The sequence below is a fragment of the Mandrillus leucophaeus genome, unplaced genomic scaffold (assembly GCF_000951045.1).
Source record: "Mandrillus leucophaeus isolate KB7577 unplaced genomic scaffold, Mleu.le_1.0 Scaffold41, whole genome shotgun sequence".
Classification (NCBI taxonomy): domain Eukaryota; kingdom Metazoa; phylum Chordata; class Mammalia; order Primates; family Cercopithecidae; genus Mandrillus; species Mandrillus leucophaeus.
Window position 1 is genome coordinate 4,195,000 of NW_012104365.1, and position 20,623 is coordinate 4,215,622.

A 20,623-nucleotide genomic window follows, 5' to 3' on the forward strand; every position below is an offset into this window, starting at 1 on the left:
CTAGTATGGTCTCGATCTCCTGACCTCGTGATCCGCCCATCTCGGCCTCCCAAAGTGCTGGGATTACAGGCTTGAGCCACCGCGCCCGGCCTACAGCGCCCCATCTTGCGTCCAGTCCCACATACGCCCTCCCCGAGAAGGCGCTGCCCTCAGTCCTACAGGCGCACCTCCTGGCGGGTGTAGGACGAGCTCCGGCAGCGCTCCGTGGCCCCAAAACAGAAGCAGCGGGTGCAACCTTTGGGGTTGGCAGCATCCAGGGAGAAGGTCCCAAGGCTGCACTGGTCACATCTGGGGCCCTGCACATTCTCCTAGGGATGAGAGGACAGTGAAGGTGGTTGGCAGGTGCCAGGTGCCTGACCCCAGGTTCCTGGTAACCACTTGCCCGTGGGGATGACTTTCCCAAAAGCTTCCGGGAAGCCCCAGCTGCCCAGAAAGGCCCATAAGGACACTGTTTCAGCTGAGGCCGGAGGCAGAGGCCAGATCCGGGCCCAGCCCTCACTCACCTTACAGTAGCACTGTCCTGTGAGGGGGTCACACACACCAGGCGCAGTGCCTGCCTCGTGACAGTCACACGGGCGGCAGTGGGGGTAGCCATGGAAGCCCGGAGAGCAGGTATCACAGCGGCGCCCGGTCACGTTGGGTCTGCACCTGCGGCAGGCACAGGAGCTGAGCCCCCTCCACTCCCGGTCACTCACACCAAAGTGAGACCTTGTAGGCACCCCCCACCCAGGCAGCATCCTCCCAGAAGTGGAGGAGAGGGCACTGCTGCACCCACGGAGCACGAATGGGAGCAGGGCGGGTGCCAGGACCTGCTGGCGCAAGGAAATGCTGTCCTTAAGGCTGCCAGGGGCCGCGGTGATCCCACTCTGGGCTCTCACTTGCACTGGCCGCTGTCTGTGTCACAGGTAGGGTCTGTGAGCTCCTGGACACCGGGCCCTGAGCAGTTACACTCCTCACAGCCGACCAGGGGGTGGCAGCCAAAGGTCTGGGGCTGGCACAGCAGGCACTCGGGCGGGACGGTGCGTGGTGGGCAGATGCACTGGCCCGTGAGCTCGTCACAGAGGCGGGCGCCGCAGTCACAGGCTGTGGGACGGGCACAGGGTTTGCTGACCCCTCTTCCTAGTCCCGACCCTCTCAGAGGCTCTGAATGCAGCCCTAGGGGATGTGGCGGTGTGGCGGGGGCGGGGGACAAGAACAGGGACCCCTGCCCTGGGAGCTGAGCCTTGGACAGCTCCTGACGTGGGGGCAGCTGCTCAGAATCAACGTCGTCAGGGACTGTGGACCACCTGCTAGTCCCTGAAAACTTCTGCACAGCCCACAAGCTGGAGTCCTGGGCCCAGGCCTGCAGACGGGGCAGCAATGCTGCCCTGCCAGGCTCTAGAACATTCTCCTGGCCTCTGTGCCTTGCTTCCTGGTCGACCCATCCCCCTTGGGTTCTAGCACCAACTCCTCGCCACTGGGCACCCAAGGACTGCGGTACTCACGCCTGCAGCTGGGGAAGCCCCAGTATCCGGTGGCGCAGCGGGAGCAGTCACGGCCAATGACGTGGGCACGGCAGGGACACTGGCCCCCGAAGGGCTCACACGTGGGGCCTGTAGCACCTACTTCGTGGCAGCCACATGGCCGGGCTCCGTTGTTATAGAAGAGGGAGAGGGAGGCAGCAGCATTTCGGCAGAACAGGGATGAGCTGCCGGGGCTACATGGAGGGGCGAGCGGTGAGGCTGGCTGCCGGCCCAGACGCCCACCCTGGACCCCTGACCTGCCAGAGCCCAGCTCACCTGATGTGGTAGCCCTGGGCTGCACAGTGGCTGATGAAGTCATAGGATTTGTCCAGGGGCTCCTCCCGGAGGTAGCCAAAGCTGTAGACGTTCTCAGGGACCACGAGGACATAATCCTAGGGGGTGAGGCCTGGTCACTCTCCCGTGGGCCCAAAGCCTGCAGCGGGGAGGCCCCCAGAGGCTGGCTAGGACCAGGGTCCTGTCCTGGCAGCAGCAGCACAACCCAGCCCCGGGCCCTGGCTGCTCAGGGGAGGCCACTCCAAGCCAAACAGCAGCTTTGGGGGTGTGAGGAGGCAGCAGCATTGATGAGACCTCCTGGTGTCTCTCCCACATCTCTGCTGGTCACGCCTTCCTCCTCCCTCTCCCTCCTGGAGGCCCCACCTCCTCCAGGAAGGCCACCCTGACCAGCAGGTTGCAGGCTGCAGGGTCCAGGGCCCCTCTGGAGCCTCACAAGGTGGATCAGGAGGTCCTCAAAGGCAGGAGCTGCTTTGCTGGGCACAAGGCTGGGCCTCAGCAGGCCCAGGACGGACCCAGCCCAAGTGTACCAGAGCCCAAGTGTACCAGAGTGGTATGACAAGTATAAGAACAGCTGGTGCCTGAGCAGGACACCAGCTGGGACTCACCAGCCAGAGCCAGCGGCCCTCGGGCACACGCACAGTCACAGTGAGCTCGCTGTGGGTCACGTCCAGCAGGGCCTGGCCCTCACACACCACCAGGGTGCGGCAGCCATAGCCATGTGGACAGAAGCTGGCGTTGGCATGGCCTGGGTGGGGGAGAAAGACAGGGTCAGGCGCCCATCTCCAGTGCCCCCAACACACCCAGAGGGTTGAAGACGGCAGCGTCTGGGCAGCCAAGGAGTGCCCACTAGCCAACGGCCACAGGCATGGGACGTGCCCAAGAGGTCTGCAAGGCCAGCTCCTCATGTCAGGGGGGTTGGCCGCGTCATGACCTACAGATGTCACACAGGACACCTCTAGGTGCCGGTCAACTCCATGTGCGGGACCCCAGGCTTGGCCAAGCCAGGAACCAGACAGACACACAGGGCCGCACGTGCTGCCAGCGGCATCCTGGGGCAAGTCCTCAATTCGCCACGTGCCATGGAGCACAACGGGGCTTCCCAGCGCACGAGACAGAGGCGAGACAGAGGCGAGACCCAGGCTTTTCCGGGAATGTGGGGGACGGGTGGGGGCTGCAGCCTGCAAGGGCAGCTAGTTTGAGAACTGACAGCAGGATAGGATCATGTTGCCTGTCGCTCAAAGCAGGCAGCACAGGTCACGCTGTGGCACAGGCATTCCAGCCTCATGGTGTGTGGTAGCCCCTCCAGCCCACACCCCAGACACTCACCCTGCCACACGCGGCCGGCGTTGATGAGGACTTCCACGGGGAAGGTGGGGTGGGCTGGCTGGTAGCCGTGCAGCAGGAAGGCGTAGCGGCCCAGCGTGGGCACATGGGTGGTGAAGACCACGGTGGCCTGCAGGGATGGGCCCCAGTGAGCAGGCTGAGCTGTGAGCCCCGGCTGCCCCCTGGACCACCTGCCCTGGGTTGGGGCCCAGAGTCCTGCCCTGACACCCCCGTCCCTCTAGAGACCGTGGCCCTCACCTGGGGCTCACGCAGCAAAGTGGGCTCCACATCAGGGTCCACCGCGGTGGGGGGCCGAGGCTGGGGTCCGGTTGGGGACGTGGCTGGCGTGAGGTCCTGTGCGTGGGTCAGCGGGAGGCCAGGCGGCAGCGGGATCACCTGGCAGTCCCTGAGGATGATGGGCTGGGGCGGCTTTGGGAAGCGCGAGGGCAGACAGGCGGCACTGGTGACAGCAGTGGGTGAGTCAGAGCCAGCCCTGCCACCGGGCCCTTGGCCACGCCCCTCCCAGCCCCACTACCTGCTGGGACCAAAGGCTCCGTGGCTGCTGATGCAGCGGACCCGGGGCTCCACGAACTCCGGGCTGAACTCCTCCATGGGCACCAGAGTGACCCCGTGCTGCAGGCAGAGGAACGAAATGCTGCAACGCCCGTGGGGCGGGGAGGATGGGGAGTGCAGGCGGTACAACGCGGGGGCCGGTCACACAACTCAGACCCAGGAAACTGCAAACCCAGGCACCCGACCGAGCCCTGCTCTTTGCAAGAAGCCCTTGCCCCTGTTCCGGCTGCACAAACCCCAGCCCTGAACCAGCGTGTGGGCCAGTTCCTGGGCAAACAGGCCTATGTGGCTCCTCCCATGGCCCTCTTCCTCCCCCTCGTCCTCCCATCCACCACTGTTCCCCCACCCTAATCTCAAGTGCTGCTTGGTGCCACCAGGCCGGGACAGGCCTAGCTCTCCCAGGACCCAGCCCAGGCCGGCACTCAGTAGGCACAAGCCGCGAATGGGTGCTCCCTCTCCGTGCGGCCACACAAGGTTGGTGTCTCGGAACACAGCAACTTATCCGCAGACACAACAGTGGGAGACGCGGCTGCACAGAACATGTTGTGTGGCATTTATAGAGAGTTCCAGGTCAGGTGCTGCGGCTCCTGACTGTAATCCCAGTATTCTGGGAAGCCCAAGTGAGCAGATCACCTGAGGTCGGGAGTTCGAGACCAGCCTGGCCAATATGGTGAAACCCCATCTCTCCTAAAAATACAAAAATTAGCCGGGTGTGGTGGCGGGTGCCTATAGTCCCAGGTACTTGGGAGACTGAGGCACGAGAATCGCTCGAACCCAGGAGGCGGAGGTTGCAGTGAGCCAAGATCTTGCCATTGCACTCCAGCCTGGGCGACAGAGCAAGACTCCATCTCAAAAAACAAAAAACAAAAAAGAAAGTTCCAGAACAGGCAACCAACCAACGCCGTCTGTGCCAGGAGGTGGCTGCCCTGGGACCTGGGGGCATCTAGAGTGGGGCCACATTGTTTCTGGGCCTGGGAGCTGTGACTGCAGGTTCTTTCCTGAGCACATGGAACAGCTCGGGGGGACATCAAAAGGGACTGAATCCACAAAGCACTTGCAGGAGGGGTTCCAGAAGAAACATGCTGGGCACGAGTGGGTGCAGCTGCCATGGGGACCTGGGACCCCAACTGTCCTCTCCCCTCTCATGTATGTTTCAAATCTTCTGAAAGAAGCTGACCCCTCGGGGTGGGGGTCTGAGAGGTCTTTACCAGGTAGAAGCGTGCCTGCTCAGCTGTGAGCCTCACGCTGGCCTCTGAGTCCAGGTGGAAGACGGCCAGGCGGTCCTGGGTATCCCGGGCAGTGCCCCGGCACAGGGTGCTGTGGGGGGAGGGTGGTCAGCAGGTGGGGCAGCCCCGGGCATGCCCTTACTCCAGCCCCACCGGCTCCTACTCACCTGTACAGGCAGGGGTGCAGGGAGAGCAGCCCCTGCTGGGGCGCCCGCTGTGGGGTGTGCACGGCCACACCCACCTCCTGGCGGGCATCCTCATTGGCATACTCCACCACCAGGGCGTAGCGGCCCGGCTGTGGCACTGCCACCTGAAGCTGGACATCCACCTGCAGGGAGGGCAGGGTGACGGGCGGCCCACAACCCTTCGCCCTTCCCACCTCCCTCCCCTCCTACTCCAGCACCTCCCTGACCTCAGGGCCTGCCCCTCAGCCGAGTCCCGCCCTGGCGATGGGACAGCTCCAGGCAAGTGGTGGGGGCTGGGCTGTATGTAGAGGCCACAGCCGACCCCATGTACAGACAGGCACCGAGGTCACACACGCAGGAGGCAGGAGGAAGGGGCGCCCTGCCTGGGTGCTGGGCTCCATTGCCTGAGGCAGTGCCCTGCTCCTATAACCTGCCACCGCCACAGGACCCCCAGCCCCTGGGCCAAGGTCCTACAACACCCATTGCTCCGTGGGGTCCCAGGACACTCACATCACTGCCTGTGCAGGTGACCAGTGGTGGGTGCGATGGGCTGAGCTGCTCCGTGGGGCAGGGCCGGGGCAGGCTGTTGTCCTGGCGACACAGGGCCTCCAACCCCGCGGCCGAGGGGAAGCCATCCAGGGGGAGGTGTGTGTAGAGGAGGCAGCTGGGGGGACACAGGCTCTGGTCAGCCCCAGGTCCCCAGAGAGCCTGAGTAAGGGAAGCCAGGCACAGTGGGGGTCCAGGCAGCCCTGACCCCGGTCCCACCGCACGCATGAACCTCACTTGTCGCCAGACTGCTGGGTAGAGGGGCGGTACGTGCAGGCCTCGGTCACCCGCAGCTGCAGGAGTGCCGCCTCGTAGTATGCGCTAGGCAGCAGAACCACGTAGTCCTGCAGGGTAGAGGTAGCGCTAAGAGTGGTGGGCCCCACCCCCTGCCCCTGCTCCCAGCCCTCACTCCAGCCCCTGCCTCACCAGGAGCACCCCTTCAGCCTCCACAAGCAAGGCCCAGGTGCCAGGGTTCAGCACGAAGGGCTCTCCGAAGCCCCTCTGGGGCACAGTGACGAAGGCAGGTTCTGTGCTGGGCGGGAAGGCCACGGGCTGGCTCTGCGCTGTGCCTGGGGGAGGTAGGGGGTGAGACTCCTGAGCCCAGCCCTTGGGGCCACCCCAGGCTACACCCCTACAGGGTGGGGGATAGGCTGGTCCTACCACCTACATGAGCCAGAGGAAGGTGGCGAGGCTTGGGAGTACGCTGGGCTGGGCTAGGTAGGGCAGGGTAGGGCAGGGTAGAGCAGGGCAGGGTGGGGCAGGGTGGGGCAGGGCGGGGCAGGGGCTGCGGCCCAGGGACCCCCACTCACAGTTGGTGCAGGCGGCCGACCTGCCCTCCTCTCTCACAGAGACCCGCCCGCTCACACTCATGGCCCCCCGGTTGACGTATCGGAAGACAAGCCAGAAAAGGTCGGGGGAGGTCAGGTTCAGCCTGGCCACGATCCTGGGCTGGGTGGGCATGGAGTGTCAGGTCACTCTCCCTGACCACCACCAGCCTGAGGTCCGGGCCTTCAAGGGGCCTGCCCACTCCTCCCTGCCAGCCACGCCTGGCTCCACGTCTATGCTGAGCCTGGGAGGGGAGCACAGCGCCCACCTGGACAGGTGCCATTTGCGCGTAGCCCCTCCAGCTGAAGTTCTCGAACTCAAGGGGGTTGAAGCCAAAGCGCACAGCGTGACCCTCAGGTGTGGTGGCCTCCTCCAGCTCCAGGCGCAGGTGGTGCAGGTCCGGGAGGTAGTGGTCCCTCACAGGCCTGGCCACAGCAGGGGCTGGTTAGGTGCAGCCTGGCTATCCCACCTGGCCCTGCACAGCAGCCCCGAATCTCCAGAAAGGGCAAGGCCTCACGTGGGCCCATGGTGAGGGACACAGAGGGGCCTGGAGGATAAGCTGCCTGCCCCGCTCCCCGCCATCCAGTGGGGAAGGGGTACCCACCGGCTGCAGGTGGGGCCCTGGGTGTTGGGGCGGCACCGGCAGGCACCCGTCCTCGGTTCACAGCTCTGCCCCAGGGCACCGCCAGCGTCACACCGGCAGCCTGCGGGGAGAAGGTGGGAGGTGAGAGGCTGCCCAGCCCCCACCAGCCTCAGGGGCCCCTCACAGCCAGACTGAGAAGCCTGCCTGGGGCTCTCCGGACGATGGAGAGTCCAGAGGGCGAGGGTGAGGGCGAGGGTGAGGGCGAGGGTGAGGGCGAGGGCAAGGGCGAGGGTGGGGGCGCTGGGATCTGTTAGTGCCATCTGCCCGGGTGCAGGACAGGGGAGAGGAAGCCACGCATCTGGGTGGGAGCTGCGCCCCCTCTCCCACACCCTGGCACAGGCTGGCACCAAGGGGCAGCCGTTCATCACCCAGGCCTCATGCTGCCCAGGCTGCACTTGCCCCTCCGGGCCTTGGGTTCCCCAGCATAAACTGAGGGAGGCAGGGCCGTGGTCCGGGACGAGCGACGAGGCACTCACTGCGGCAGCCGAAATAGTCAGCCTGATCCAGTCCAAAGAAGCCGTCCCTGCAGGCTGCACAGGCCTGGCCACACACGTGGGGCTTGCAGAAGCACTGGCCGGTGCCCTGGGGGCCAAAGGAGGTGGTGAAGCGGGGCAGGGGAGGGTCCTGATCCGCGTGCCCCCAAATCCCCCACACCTTGGTCCTCAGACTCACTGGCTGGCACTCAGCAACTCCACCCAGCGTGCCCCTGGGGTCGCAGCTGCAGCCTGGGGAGAGCAGAGCGGGACTCAGACGCTTGGTGGGACAGGAGAGCCTGGCTCCAGCCCCCCGAGGAACCCCCGTGCACTAACACCCCTCCAGAGTCCAGCCCTGCAAAGAAACCCCATACCCCAACACTCCCTCCAGGGCACACTCACAGGCTCCAGCCCCCCAAAGAAACCCCATACCCCAACACTCCCTCCAGAGCACACTCATGGGTGCAGTCCCCCAAAGAAACCCCATACCCCAACACTCCCTCCAGGGCACACTCATGGGTGCAGCCCCCCTGAGGAACCCCCATACCCCAATACTCCCTTTTAGGGCACACCCACAGGCTCTAGCCCAAGGAACCCCCGAACCCCAATACTCCCTCAGGGCACACTTGCACCCCCCTGAGGAACCCCACACACTTCCCTTCAGGACACACTCATGGGTACAATCCCCCGAGGAACCCCATACCCCACCACTGCCTCTAGAGCATACTCAGGGACTCTAGCCTCCCCAGCAACCCCTGTACCCCAACACTCCCTCCAGGATACACTCACGGGTACAGTCCCCCAAGGAACCCCTGTACCCCAACACTCCCTCCAGGATACACTCACTCAGGGACTCTAGCCTCCCCAGCAACCCCTGTACCCCAACACTCCCTCCAGGATACACTCACGGGTACAGTCCCCCAAGGAACCCCTGTACCCCAACACTCCCTCCAGGATACACTCACGGGTACAGTCCCCCAAGGAACCCCTATACCCCAATACTCCCTCCAGGGCATACTCACGGGTGCAGCCCTCGGGGTTGCTGGGGCTTAGTCCCCAGAACCCAGGTTTGCAGCGGTCACAGCTCGGCCCCTCCACGTTAGCCCGGCACACACAGGGAGCCTGTGCCTGGGAGAGGACAAGATGGCAGGTCAGAGTGGCTCCCTGCTCTCCCACCCACGAACCTCAGCCATAGAGCCCGGAGAAGGGGTAGTAAGGGCTGAGAGCCCTCACCTGCCCCCACCCCACTCACAGGAGTCACCTGCAGTGGGGGCAGAGGACCAGCCTAAGCAGCAGACAGGCCCTGGGGTTGCCATGGCAACTGAGCAGCAGGCAGGAAGCCCTGGTCTCACCCGGCTGGGGACTTTTAGCTTGACCTGTGTCCCCATCCACCTCCCACACACGAGCAGATTTGGGCTCACCTCAGGAAGGGCAGGATCCACCAGAGCCAGACCAGCAGGATGGCAAGAGCCAGCTGTGAAGAGAGGACCAGGCCTTGGTCATTCCCTGGTGACCGACCCTGAAGGCCAAGGGCGTCCCAGGCCCAGCCAGAACCCACAGTCCCACCGGAGCTGAGGACCAGCACAGGTGCCCCTCATCCACATGGACAGCCTGAAAACACGCACCTCCCTGCTCCCTCTGCACCAACAGACGTGCCACCCCACCACACAGCACCTGCTCATGGACACGCACGCAAACGTGGATACCCGTGGACATTCCACACGCAGTGTGTGACACACATCTGAACAAGCACACAAACGCACGTGGAAACGTGCCTACACGTGTACCAACACATGCACACACCTGTGAAAGGACATGAACATGCACACCCACACTTATGAGAAACGTGACACGTGCACCCACTTACACGACACACAAACCCACTTAGGCAACACGTGACACGTGCACCCACACTTACGTGACACGCAACACGCACACCCACTTATGCGACACACAAACCCACTTAGGCAACACATGACATGTGCACCCACACTTATGCAACACACAAACCCACTTACGCCACACCCACACTTACGCAACACATGCACCCACACTTATGCGACATGCAACACATGCACCTACACTTACATGACACACACACCCACTTATGCGACACACACCCACACGACACACACCACGCACACCCACTTAAGCGACACACACACCCAGACTTATGCGCCTCACGACACATGCCCCCACTTATGCGACACACAACACATGCACCCACACTTACGCGACACACAAACCCACTTACGCGACACGCACACCCACTTATGCGACACACAACACATGCACCCACTTACGCGACACACAACACATGCACCCACTTATGCGACACGCACCCACGCTTACGAGACACGTGACACGCACACCCTTACGTGACACATGACACACGTACCCACACTTACAAAACACAACACACGCACCCACACTCACAAGACACGAGAGGAGATGCACAGCACGCAGACACGGGCAGTACACAGACACTCCCGCACAGCATCTGAACAAGGTACGAACACAGAGCATGGGGACGTAGTCGCAGTACACACAGCACATAGATGCATGTGAACAGCATCACAGGAAGGCAGGCAGCATGTGAACAGCACATAGACCCACAAACAGGCCCGGCACCTGGTGCACACAGCCACCTGCCCACTCACCTTCGCAGTAAGGGAAGTTGTAGGCACCTGGCACACATGTGTCACACCGCAGCCCCATCACGCGGGGCCGGCAGCTGCATTGCCCACTCCGGGGGTCGCAGGCTGCGTGCAGGGAGCCTTCGGCAGAGCAGTGGCAGGCTACGGACAAGGATAGTTGTGGGCATGCAGTGGAGACCGCACCCGTCTCCCCCCACTTCCTCCCTAGGCACTCACGGACACAGCTGGGGAAGCCATGGAAGCCGGGGCTGCATTCCTGGCAGGCGGTGCCTGTGTAGCCGGGGCGGCAGCGGCACAAACCTCCTGCCCCGCAGAGCTGGTCCAGGGCTCCCCGGGGATCGCAGGTGCACGCTGCGGGGGAACAATGGGGTCAGGCCCTGGCGTCATGTGAGTGGCAGAGCCCCTTCCTGCCCTGGCCCTCTGCTCACGTTGGCAGTTGGGGAAACCGTGGTAGCCAGGGTGGCACTGGTCACAATGAGGTCCAGTAAACCCAGGCTGGCATGGGCAGCGGCCGGCCTCGTCGCAGCCCTCGGGCAGGGTTCCTGCAGGGCTGCAGCCGCACACTGCAGAGTGGAGCAGGTGTCATGGTAGGCCAGGCCCACGGGCCTCCCCTACCCGTGCCCACATGGAGAGGTGCCACTCACACTGGCAGAGAGGGAAGCGGAAGTAGCCAGGGGCACAGCGATCACATGTGGCCCCCTCGAAGCCCTCTCGGCACCTGCACCGGCCTGTGTCAGGGTCACAGCGGTCATCAGCCACTCCAGGGCTGGAACACTGGCAGGCTGCAGGGAAGGGCGGCCCACATGCTTGGTTAGAGTCACCAGGCCCCTCGTATCCGCCTCGAGAGCAGGTGGAGGTTCAGCGGGGACAGGGGACTCACGCTGGCAGCCGGGGCCATAGAACCCTGGCACGCAGAGCTCACAATGGGTGCCTTGGAAGTTGGGTTTGCACACGCAGCGTCCCACTCTCGGGTCCTTCCGGCAGGCGTTGCCCTGGGTCCCTGCCGCACTGCAGTCACAATCTGGAGGGTGGGGACAGGCAGGGGAGTCTCAGATGCCCTGCAGACCCCAGTAAGCCCCTCCTGGCAAACCTTTCCTCTCCACAAACTCATTTTCTTACACTTTTACACGACATTAACTAGAAAATAAAAGAATAAAAATCCCAATAAGGGAGAGGCGTGTTTGGGAAAACAGTGGCATGCAACAAAGTCAGGCCAACTATCAAAACGCTTAATGAGTTATTTGTTATGTAGATTCCAAGTTAGCTGCAAGCATTAACACAAAGAGAAAATACAAACGAATCAAAACAAGCTGCAAAGCAAATTATAGTTTCTTTAGAAACAATATCGGGCGTTGAGAAGAAGGTAGAAAGAATGCATCAAATGCCTTAGGCATGAAAGGAGAGTTGTGAACATGCTTCAGTTTTTGTACTGATACAAAAATAAAGGTTCAATACTTGTCAGAAGTGTAAGAGTAACCATTGGTCGGACCAGAACACAGAGAGCTTGCAAACTCTCCCCAGAGAGGAAACAGTAGCAAAAACAAACAAACGCACCAAAATCAAAGCACATTTTCTTGCTCTAACTTGTGAGAGTCAGGAAAAGAAACATTTCAGCAGAAAAGGAGAAATGATAAGAGGGCAGGCGCAAGCCCGAACTGACAGCGGCAAGGAGGATCGTGGGGCTGGGCTGTCTCCTTCAGAAGATAAAAACCGAAGACGTCAGCGTGACCAAGAGGAAACTCCAGTCATAGCCTCTTGAAAGAGAGTACCTTAAACCAACGCCTCAGGTGGTAAACCGAGAGCTCCGTGCAGGGAGCTGGGGCGGACGCAGACACGGAGGTGAGTGAGGATGGAAGGCATGGTGGTAATGAGACAGAGGGAAGCTCGGGCACGCCACCCAGTGGGGCAGCAGAAACCAACCTCTAGGAGCAGGTAACGTGCCGGTGTCCCGGGGGTGAGGGAAGCTAAAACTATAAAACGGCAAGGAGAATTCGGCAAAACCGAGTCAGAGAGAGACAAAGACTGATGGAGATACATAGTTAGAACGGGACTGCTCAGAGGGACAGAAATTAAGCATGGCTACTGTGGGTTTGAAGAGCATAATGAACAAGCCTGCTTTGTTTTTTTGAGATGGAGTTTTGCTCTTGTTGCCTAGGCTAGAGTGTAATGGTGCCATCTTGGCTCCACCTCAAACTCGTACCTCCCAGGTTCAAGCCATTCTCCTGCCTCAGCCTCAGAGTAGCTGGGATTACAGTCATGCGCCACCATGCATGGCTAATTTTGTATCTTTAGTAGAGACGGGGTTTCTCCATGTTGGTCAGCCTCGTCTCAAACTCCTGACCTCAGGTGATTGTCCCACCTCAGCCTCCCAAAGTGCTGGGATTACAGGCGTGAGCCACGGCGCCTGGCCACAAGCCTGCTTTAACATGCCAAATCGGTACTTCATAGAGAACACACGTTCCTGTCCAGTGTTCCTGGAACAATCGAAAAGTGGTCACGCTCTAGATTAGAAACAAAGAAAATCTCAAATTCCAAAGACAAAAGGCAGAAACTGCCAGGTGCAGTGGCTCACGCCTGTAATCCCAGCACTTTGGGAGGCTGTGGCGGGTGGATCACCTGAGGTCAGGAGTTCAAGACCAGCCTGGCCAACACAGTAAAACCCCATCTCTACTAAAATTACAAAATCTACCCAGGTGTGGTGGCGGGCGCCTGTAATCAATCCCAGCTACTCAGGAGGCTGAGGCAGGAGAATCGCTTGAACTTAGGAGGCAGAGGTTGCAGTGAGCCAAGATTGCGCAACTGAACGCCAGCCTAGGCAACAGAGACTCTGTGTCAAAATAAATGAATAAATAAATAAAATTTTAAAAAGTCGTCACATTCTAGGTTAGAAACGAAGAAAATCTCAAATTCCAAAGACACAGGCAGAAACTGCCAGTGTGCCAAGTCTAACCACAAGGCAGCAAAACCAGAACTGAACGCCACGCAAAGGACAGGAGGGAAACCTCAGCACCTTCAACAGTGACAGGGCGAAAGAAAATAAAACCCCAAACGATAGACTATTAAAAAAAAAAAACCAGCAATGAGGACACCCCACATCTCAAACTACAAGAAACCTAGCCAAAGTTATACTCTGAGGGAAATTTATAGCTTTAAACTTAAGTTTCCCAGCCTCAGGACTATGGACATTCTGGGCTGGATAACTCTTTGTTCTGTGTGCAGGAGTGGTCCCGGGTTGTAGGATGCTCGCAGCATCCCTAGCCTCTACCCACTGGATCAGTTACATCCCTCAATCATCACAACCAAAAACGTCTCCCGACATCATCAAATGCTTCCTGTGGATCAAAGTCACCACTGGCTGAGAACCACCGCTTTAAGTCTTTTTGTTGGGAATGAAGACAGACTAAAAATAACAACTCAAGAAGCTAAAAAAAAAAAAAAAAAGGAATAAATCAAAGAAAGTGGATTAAAGAGACTGAATATTAGAAAGGAAAATCTCTCCTCCCAACTAAAGAAAGAAAAACCTCAGCAGGTCTTAGCAAGAGAACTGCAGCTGTACTTCGAACAGACCAATAAACTCAACGAACCTCTGTTAGGTCTGTTCGATCAAAAAAAAAAAAAAAGAAAGAAAAGAAAGAAAATAAAAATAAAAATAGACAAGAACAGAAATGAACAGAAATTTTAACTTTACAACAGGCCACTGTGCGTAACTTTGTGTCAATACATTTAAAAATCAAAACAAAATACACAATTTGCTAATACAAATAATCAAACCTGACTTAAGATGAGGTAGAAAAATGGCTGGGCATGGTGGCTCACGCTTGTATTGCCAGTACTTTGGGAGGCTGAGGCAGGTGGATCACTTGTGGTCAGAGTTTGAGACCAGCCTGGCCAACATGGTGAAATCCCGGCTCTACTAAAAATACAAAAAATTAGCCAGGCGTGGTGGCGGGCACCTGTAATCCCAGCTACTCGGGAGGCTGAGGCGGGAGAATCACTTGAACTCGGGAGGCAGAGGTTGCAGTGAGCCAAGACTGCGCAACTGCACTCCAGCCTGGTGACAGAGTGAGACTCTGTCTCCAAAAAAAAAAAAAAAAAAAGATGAGGTAGAAAACTGAATACAATAGCCACAGAATACATTAAAACCTTAATCTAAGATCTCTGTTGAAAAACAGGTATCAGGACCAAAGGGTTTTGTAAGTTTGACCAGACTTTTAACAAGTAGATAATTTCTGTGATTTTTAAACTGATCGGGAACATAAAAAAGTGTGGATCATTTCCCAAGTATTTTTCAAAACCAAAACAATCTCACTTGTGAATTTAGACAAAATAAAATATTTATGTTCAACACTGTGTCCCCATTAGGAAAGACAATACGGTTCATTGTAATGAACACATTGAAAGTGAATACTATACAGTCACAGGTAATTACTGCGTGCTTACCATGGCCCAGTAGCGAAAAGATACATTGTCAGTAGTTTACACCAGGGATTAGCAAACTAGTCTATGGACTCCTCCCTCTCTCGCTTTTGTAAATAAAGTTGTATTGGAACGCCACCAAGCCCACTGGTGAATACATGTTCTGTGGCTGCTGGCAATGGTAGAGCTGAGGAGTTTCCCCACAGGGATCACACAGCCCTGAGTCTATGACATTTACCGTCTGGACCTTTTCAGACAGTTTGTTGACCCCTGGTTTACACAACTGATGAAAAACTAAACATTTTCACGTAAAAAAGAAAACCATCACAGAACCAGCAGACAGGACAATTCCTGGGTAAGGGAGCAGAATCTAAATCCGACCCAACCAGAGATTCAGTAGAACAACATGGGCAGATTCACCTAAAAATTTACAAAATCAGAACACAGAAAAAAGCTCCCCAAAAAATAAGGAGCAAATGACCCATCAGGAGAAAAACACAAATCTTATAAGAAATAGGTGATACAGGCCAGGCGCAGAGGCTCACGCCTGTAATCCCAACACTTTGGGAGGCCGAGGCGGGCAGATCTCTTGATGTCAGGAGTTCCAAACCAGCCTGACCAACATGGAGAAACCCTGTATCCACTAAAAATACAAAAATTAGCCAGGCATGGTGGCGCATGCCTGTAATCCCAGCTACTTGGGAAGCTGAGGCAGGAGAATCACTTGAACTCCGGGGCAGAGGTTGCGGTGAGCTGAGATTGCAGCATTGCACTCCAGCCTGGGCAACAAGAGCAAAACTCCATCAAAAAAACCAAAAAAACAAAAAACAAAGCGGTAGAAAAGTCAAGAAGATTCAAGCTTACAGAGTAGTCAAAGTGCAGCTAAAAACGACGCAATATCATGCCAGGCGCGGTGGCTCATGCCTGTAATCCCAGCACTTTGGGATGCCAAGGTGGGCGGATAACCTGAAGTCAGTTCGAGACCAGCCTGACCAAAATGGAGAAACCCTGTCTCTACTAAAAATACAAAATTAGCTGGGCGTAGTGGTGCATGCCTGTAACCCCAGCTACTCAGGAGGCTGAGGCAGAAGAATTGCCTGAACCTGGGAAGCAGAGGTTGTAGTGAGCCAAGATCACGCCATTGCATTCCAGCCTAGGCAAAAAGAGTGAAACTCCATCTCAAAAAAAAAAAAAAAGACGTAAATCAAATACAATCTAAGACTCCACTCGCTGGGAAAGATGCCATGCTTTTACGTCCTGTCATGAAAGGGAAAAACCCTACCAACTAGACTGTGATATGCCACAAGCAAAAGATGGGTCCCAATTCCAGAAACACTAAAAAGCGAGGGAATGTGGCTCTAACTTGAGAATACTTTTTGTCTATCAAGCTGACAGTGATAGACTCTGCTATGCGGTAATGGCAGTGATTTGGTCAGCAGGTGCCGTGCTGCTCTGTGACTGTGACTGTATGCTGGGAGACTTTTTTTTTTTTTTTTAATTTATTTTTTGAGACAGACTTTTGCTCTTGTTGCCCAGGCTGGAGTGTAGTGGCGCGATCTCAGCTCACTGCAACCTCTGCTTTCCGGGTTCGAGCGATTCTTCTGTCTCAGTCCCCGAGTAGCTGGGATTGCAGGCATGTGCCACCACGTCCGGCTAATTTTTGTATTTTTAGTGGAGACATGGTTTTGCCATGTTGGCCAGGCTGGTCTCGAACTCCTGACTTCGTGATCTGCCCGCCTCGGCCTCCAAAAGTACTGGGATTACACGAGCCACTGCACCCAGCTGACTTTTTTTGATTTGGTTTTTTTTGTTTGTTTGTTTTTGTGTCAGAGTCGCCCAGGCTGGAGTGTAGTGGTGAGATCTCGGCTCACTGCAAGCTCTGCCTCCCGGGTTCATGTCATTCTCCTGCCTCAGCCTCCCAAGTAGCTGGGACTACAGGCGCCCGCCACCATGCCCGGCTAATTTTTTTTCATATTTTTAGTAGAGACGGGGTTTCACTGTGTTAGCCAGGATGGTCTCGATCTCCTGACCTCGTGATCTGCCCGCCTCGGCCTCCCAAAGTGCTGGAATTACAGGCATGAGCCACCACACCCAGCCTTTTTTTTAAATTTATTTTTTGAGATGGAGTCTTGCTCTGTCACCCAGGCTGGAGTGCAACGGTGGATCTCAGCTCACTGCAACCAGGTTCAAGCAATTCTCCTGCCTCAGCCCTCCAAGTAGCTGGGATTACAGGTGCACGTACCACCACGCCTGGCTAATTTTTGTATTTTTAGTAGAGACAGGGTTTCACCATGTTGGTCAGGTTGGTGTTGAACTCCTGACCTCAGGTGATCCATCCGCCTCGGCCTCCCATAGCGCTGGGATTACAGGTGTGAGCCACTGTGCCCGGCCAGTTTTCTACCTCATCTTAATAATGCTTTATCACAGCATTATTTTTTAAAAAAAGAACCTCGATTTCCAACCACTGGGGGTTGTTTAAATACTTAATTAGTCCCTGTGAAACGGACCATAAGACAATGTGTTTACAGGACTGTGGCTGGGACATAATCATAGGACAGGGTGCAGAGCATGACGACGCTTGTGAAAGAGAAGTGCTTGTGAAAGAGAAGTGCTTGTGTACAGAGAGCATTCAGGCGCTGTGTAGAGGTGGTGGAATTGCGGATAACTTTCTTTTTTTTTTTTGAGATGGAGTTTTGCTCTGTTGCCCAGACTGGGGTGCAGTGGTGCAATCTTGGCTCACTGCAACCTCCGCCTCCCAGGTTCAAGCAATTTTCCTGCCTCAGCCTCCCAAGTAGCTGGGATTACAGGTGCCCGCCACCATGCCCAGCTAGTAGAGACAGGGTTTCACCATGTTGGCCAGGCTGGCCTTGAACTCCTGACCTCAGGTGATCCACCTGCCTTGGCCTCCCAAAGTGCTGGGATTACAGGTGTGAGCCACCGCGCCCGGCCACCAGTTTTCTTTTTTGAGACAAGGTCTCACTCTGTCGCCCAGGCTGGAGTGCTGTGGTGTGATCATGGCTCACTGCAGCCTCAGCCTTCCAGGCTCAAGCAATCCTCCCACCTCAGTCTCCAGAGGAGCTCAAACTACAGACACACACCACCACGCCCAGCTAATTTTGGTATTTTCTGTAGAGACAGGGTTTCACCATGTTGCCCAGGCTAACCTTTTTCTTTGGCTTTATGCCTACCTATATTTCTGAAAGTTTTCCAGTATGAATATGCATAATTTGCATAAGAAGAAATAAACCAAAAATAAAGTGACCAAATGAAAATTCTCCTTTTCTCCACGAACTTCCCGTGAGGCTGCCCCATGGCTCCAGGGCAGGTCAGGGACCTGGGGGCCTCAAGGACACTTACTCACAATCTGGCCGGCTGGCAGCACCTGCTCCCTGGTGTCATTGGAGGATGAGGGTGTTGCTGAGGGGAAGAGACACGCATGTTGGCCAGGTCTGCTTAGAACCCCAGCACCCCACACCCCCTGCCACCCTCGGTCTCTCAGCACAATCGGAGATGCAGGCAGGACAACAGGGTCCATCCCAGGGAATCCCCCACCCCCCGCAGGGCTCCTGGAGTCCAGCAGGCAGTGGTGTCTGTTCAGACGCCCCTGGCAGGTGCTCACGGTAGCAACTTGGGAAGCCCGTGAAGCCCTCGGCACACACGTCGCACCGCTCCCCGGAGAAGTTGGGCCGGCAGTAGCAGCGACCCGTCAGGTCCTCGCAGGTGCCATCCGTGAAGTTGGACTCGCAGTTGCAGCCTGGGCAGGGGCAGGAGCCGGGTAAGCCTGGAGCTACCAGGACCCAAGGGGTGGGCTCCAAGATGGGGCAGTCTCTACCTCCCCGCCAGGGCCGTGGGGACGAGGGCTACAGCCAGGCCCCCTGGGGGGACATGAGGGCTGGGGACCTGCCCCGTGGCCTGGGAGGTTCCTTCCTGGGCTGGCCTGGAAGCTCAGGACATCCCCTCCAAAGCAGCCCCAAAGGCCCAAGAACGCCTCTTTCCGGGCAGACCCTGAGACCCAGGACACTCGCCCAGCTGAGCCCACTCACGGCGGCAGACGTGAGGCGAGTCAAGCGGGTGGTCAGGAGAGCGGTAGAAGCCTGGCAGGCAGCGCTCACAGTTGACGCCGGTGGTGTGGTGCTGGGGGTGCAAGGGCCATTGAGTCCAGGGAGGTCCCTGCCTCGCCTCAGGGCCAGCCCATCCCCAGCCCTCTAGCCCAGCCCACCTGGCAGTCGATACAGACACCCCCGCCCTGATAGGTGCCATCCAGGCTCTGGCTGGCACGGCGCTGGTCCACCTCAGGGTCGTAGTAACAGTCGGTGGCGTGGCCGTGGCAGTTACAGGCTAGAGAAAGGGGAGACCAGCTGTCAGCATGCCCACCATGGGCCCAGGCACCGGGGCACTCTCATGGGTCAGGGTGTGGGCAGGACACGCAGGTGCGGGAGGAGGTACTCACACTGGCACTCATTGGCACTGTTGGCAGTCGCAGGCTTCCACGGCTGCTGGTTGAAGCCGGGGCAGCAGCGGTCACAGGTGCCCCCGCAGGTGTTGTGCTGGCAGGTGCACTGCAGCCTGTGGGGTACACAGGAGGGGGGCTCAGGCCCATCCTGGAGGCAGGTGGCAGGTGCTTTGTCCCTTCCCCAAAGGGGCCTGGGATCCCCTCGACGGCTTGGCTTGCCGAAGGGACACGGCCCCCCGCTGCTCTGTTTCTCCAACTGTCAGGCAGCAAGCGCTGGCCCAGACTCGGCATCCCCCAGCCAGTGGCTCTGGCGCAGCTCTCCCAGGCTGGGGTAATGCACGCAGGGAAAGAGGCGGTGGAGGACAGGGTCTCACAGTGGCAGGAGCTGTGCAGGGCCCAATCCCAGGGCACACCAGAAGCACAGAGATAAACCCTGCTAAAGATCTTGCAGAGAAACAATGTGACAGGTCAGCAAAAAGAGCCCTGAGAACCTCACAAAACAGAGTAATCTAGTAGAAGCCAGAGAAAAATGTTAAAAATGGTCATAAAGAAATCTAAAACATAGGCCGGGCACGGTGGCTCACGCCTGTAATCCCAGCACTTTGGGAGGCCGAGGCGGGCAGATCACAAGGTCAGGAGATCAAGACCATCTGGCTAACACGGTGAAACCCCGTCTCTACTAAAAATACAAAAAAAATGGCCAGGCGTGGTGGCTTATACCTGTAATCCCAGCACTTTGGGAGGCCGAGGCGGGCAGATCACAAGGTCAGGAGATCAAGACCATCTTGGCTAACATGGTGTAACCCCTGCCTCTACTAAAAATACAAAAAATTAGCCGGGTGTGGAGGCGGACGCCTGTAGTCCCAGCTACTCGGGAGGCTGAGGCAGGAGAATGGCGTGAACCCGGGAGGCGGAGCTTACAGTGAGCCAAGATCGGGCCACTGCAGTCCAGCCTGGGCAACAGAGCAAGACGCCATCTCAAAAAAAAAAAAAAAAAGTGAGTCCTGAGCAAGAAAAAAATCCGAATCCTCGACACAACACAACAAATCTGCAGAACGCCAATGGCAAAAAGACCATAAAAAAATCCTGGAGAGGAAGACGACCCACAGAGGATTAGCAACGGCAGGGACAACGGACTCTCCCAAGCACCTGGAGAGGTGAAGGGACAGTCAAATCATTTCTCCAAAGTGCTGAGAGGCACAGTTGTCAACCACGAATTCTACAGTCAGCTCAACTATCATTCAAGAGGGAAGACAAAACAGCCGTTTTCAGACAATTCCGGATAGGCTGTCACGGAATAAAAAAATTACAGGGTGCATTTTAGGAAGGAGGAAGCAGCAACCCAGGGGATGATGATGGTGATGGTGGAGGGGATGACAGTGATGGTGGTGATGGTGGGGGGATGACGATGATGGTGGGGGTGATGACAGTGATGGTGGTGATGGCTGGGGGATGACGGTGATGGTGAGGGAGATGACGATGGTGGTGGTGATGGTGGGGGGGATGA

At 57.5% G+C, this 20,623-nt stretch overlaps 1 protein-coding gene across 1 annotated transcript in view; it reads right to left on the reverse strand.

The window, feature by feature from the left end:
* LAMA5 (laminin, alpha 5) overlaps positions 1–20,623 on the reverse strand; it is a 110,528-nt gene that overhangs the window by 28,447 nt on the left and 61,458 nt on the right. Inside the window, 31 exon segments of the mRNA XM_011992423.1 lie at positions 168–308; positions 504–648; positions 879–1,083; positions 1,485–1,696; positions 1,779–1,894; positions 2,402–2,541; positions 3,123–3,249; positions 3,378–3,579; positions 3,655–3,752; positions 4,901–5,009; positions 5,086–5,246; positions 5,614–5,767; positions 5,887–5,993; positions 6,076–6,218; positions 6,459–6,597; positions 6,743–6,899; positions 7,079–7,178; positions 7,594–7,699; positions 7,790–7,842; positions 8,613–8,718; positions 9,012–9,064; positions 10,251–10,388; positions 10,464–10,598; positions 10,676–10,810; positions 10,892–11,029; positions 11,128–11,268; positions 18,021–18,080; positions 18,283–18,417; positions 18,707–18,797; positions 18,883–19,001; positions 19,114–19,229. Coding sequence (XP_011847813.1) covers positions 168–308; positions 504–648; positions 879–1,083; positions 1,485–1,696; positions 1,779–1,894; positions 2,402–2,541; positions 3,123–3,249; positions 3,378–3,579; positions 3,655–3,752; positions 4,901–5,009; positions 5,086–5,246; positions 5,614–5,767; positions 5,887–5,993; positions 6,076–6,218; positions 6,459–6,597; positions 6,743–6,899; positions 7,079–7,178; positions 7,594–7,699; positions 7,790–7,842; positions 8,613–8,718; positions 9,012–9,064; positions 10,251–10,388; positions 10,464–10,598; positions 10,676–10,810; positions 10,892–11,029; positions 11,128–11,268; positions 18,021–18,080; positions 18,283–18,417; positions 18,707–18,797; positions 18,883–19,001; positions 19,114–19,229 — 3,982 coding nt within the window.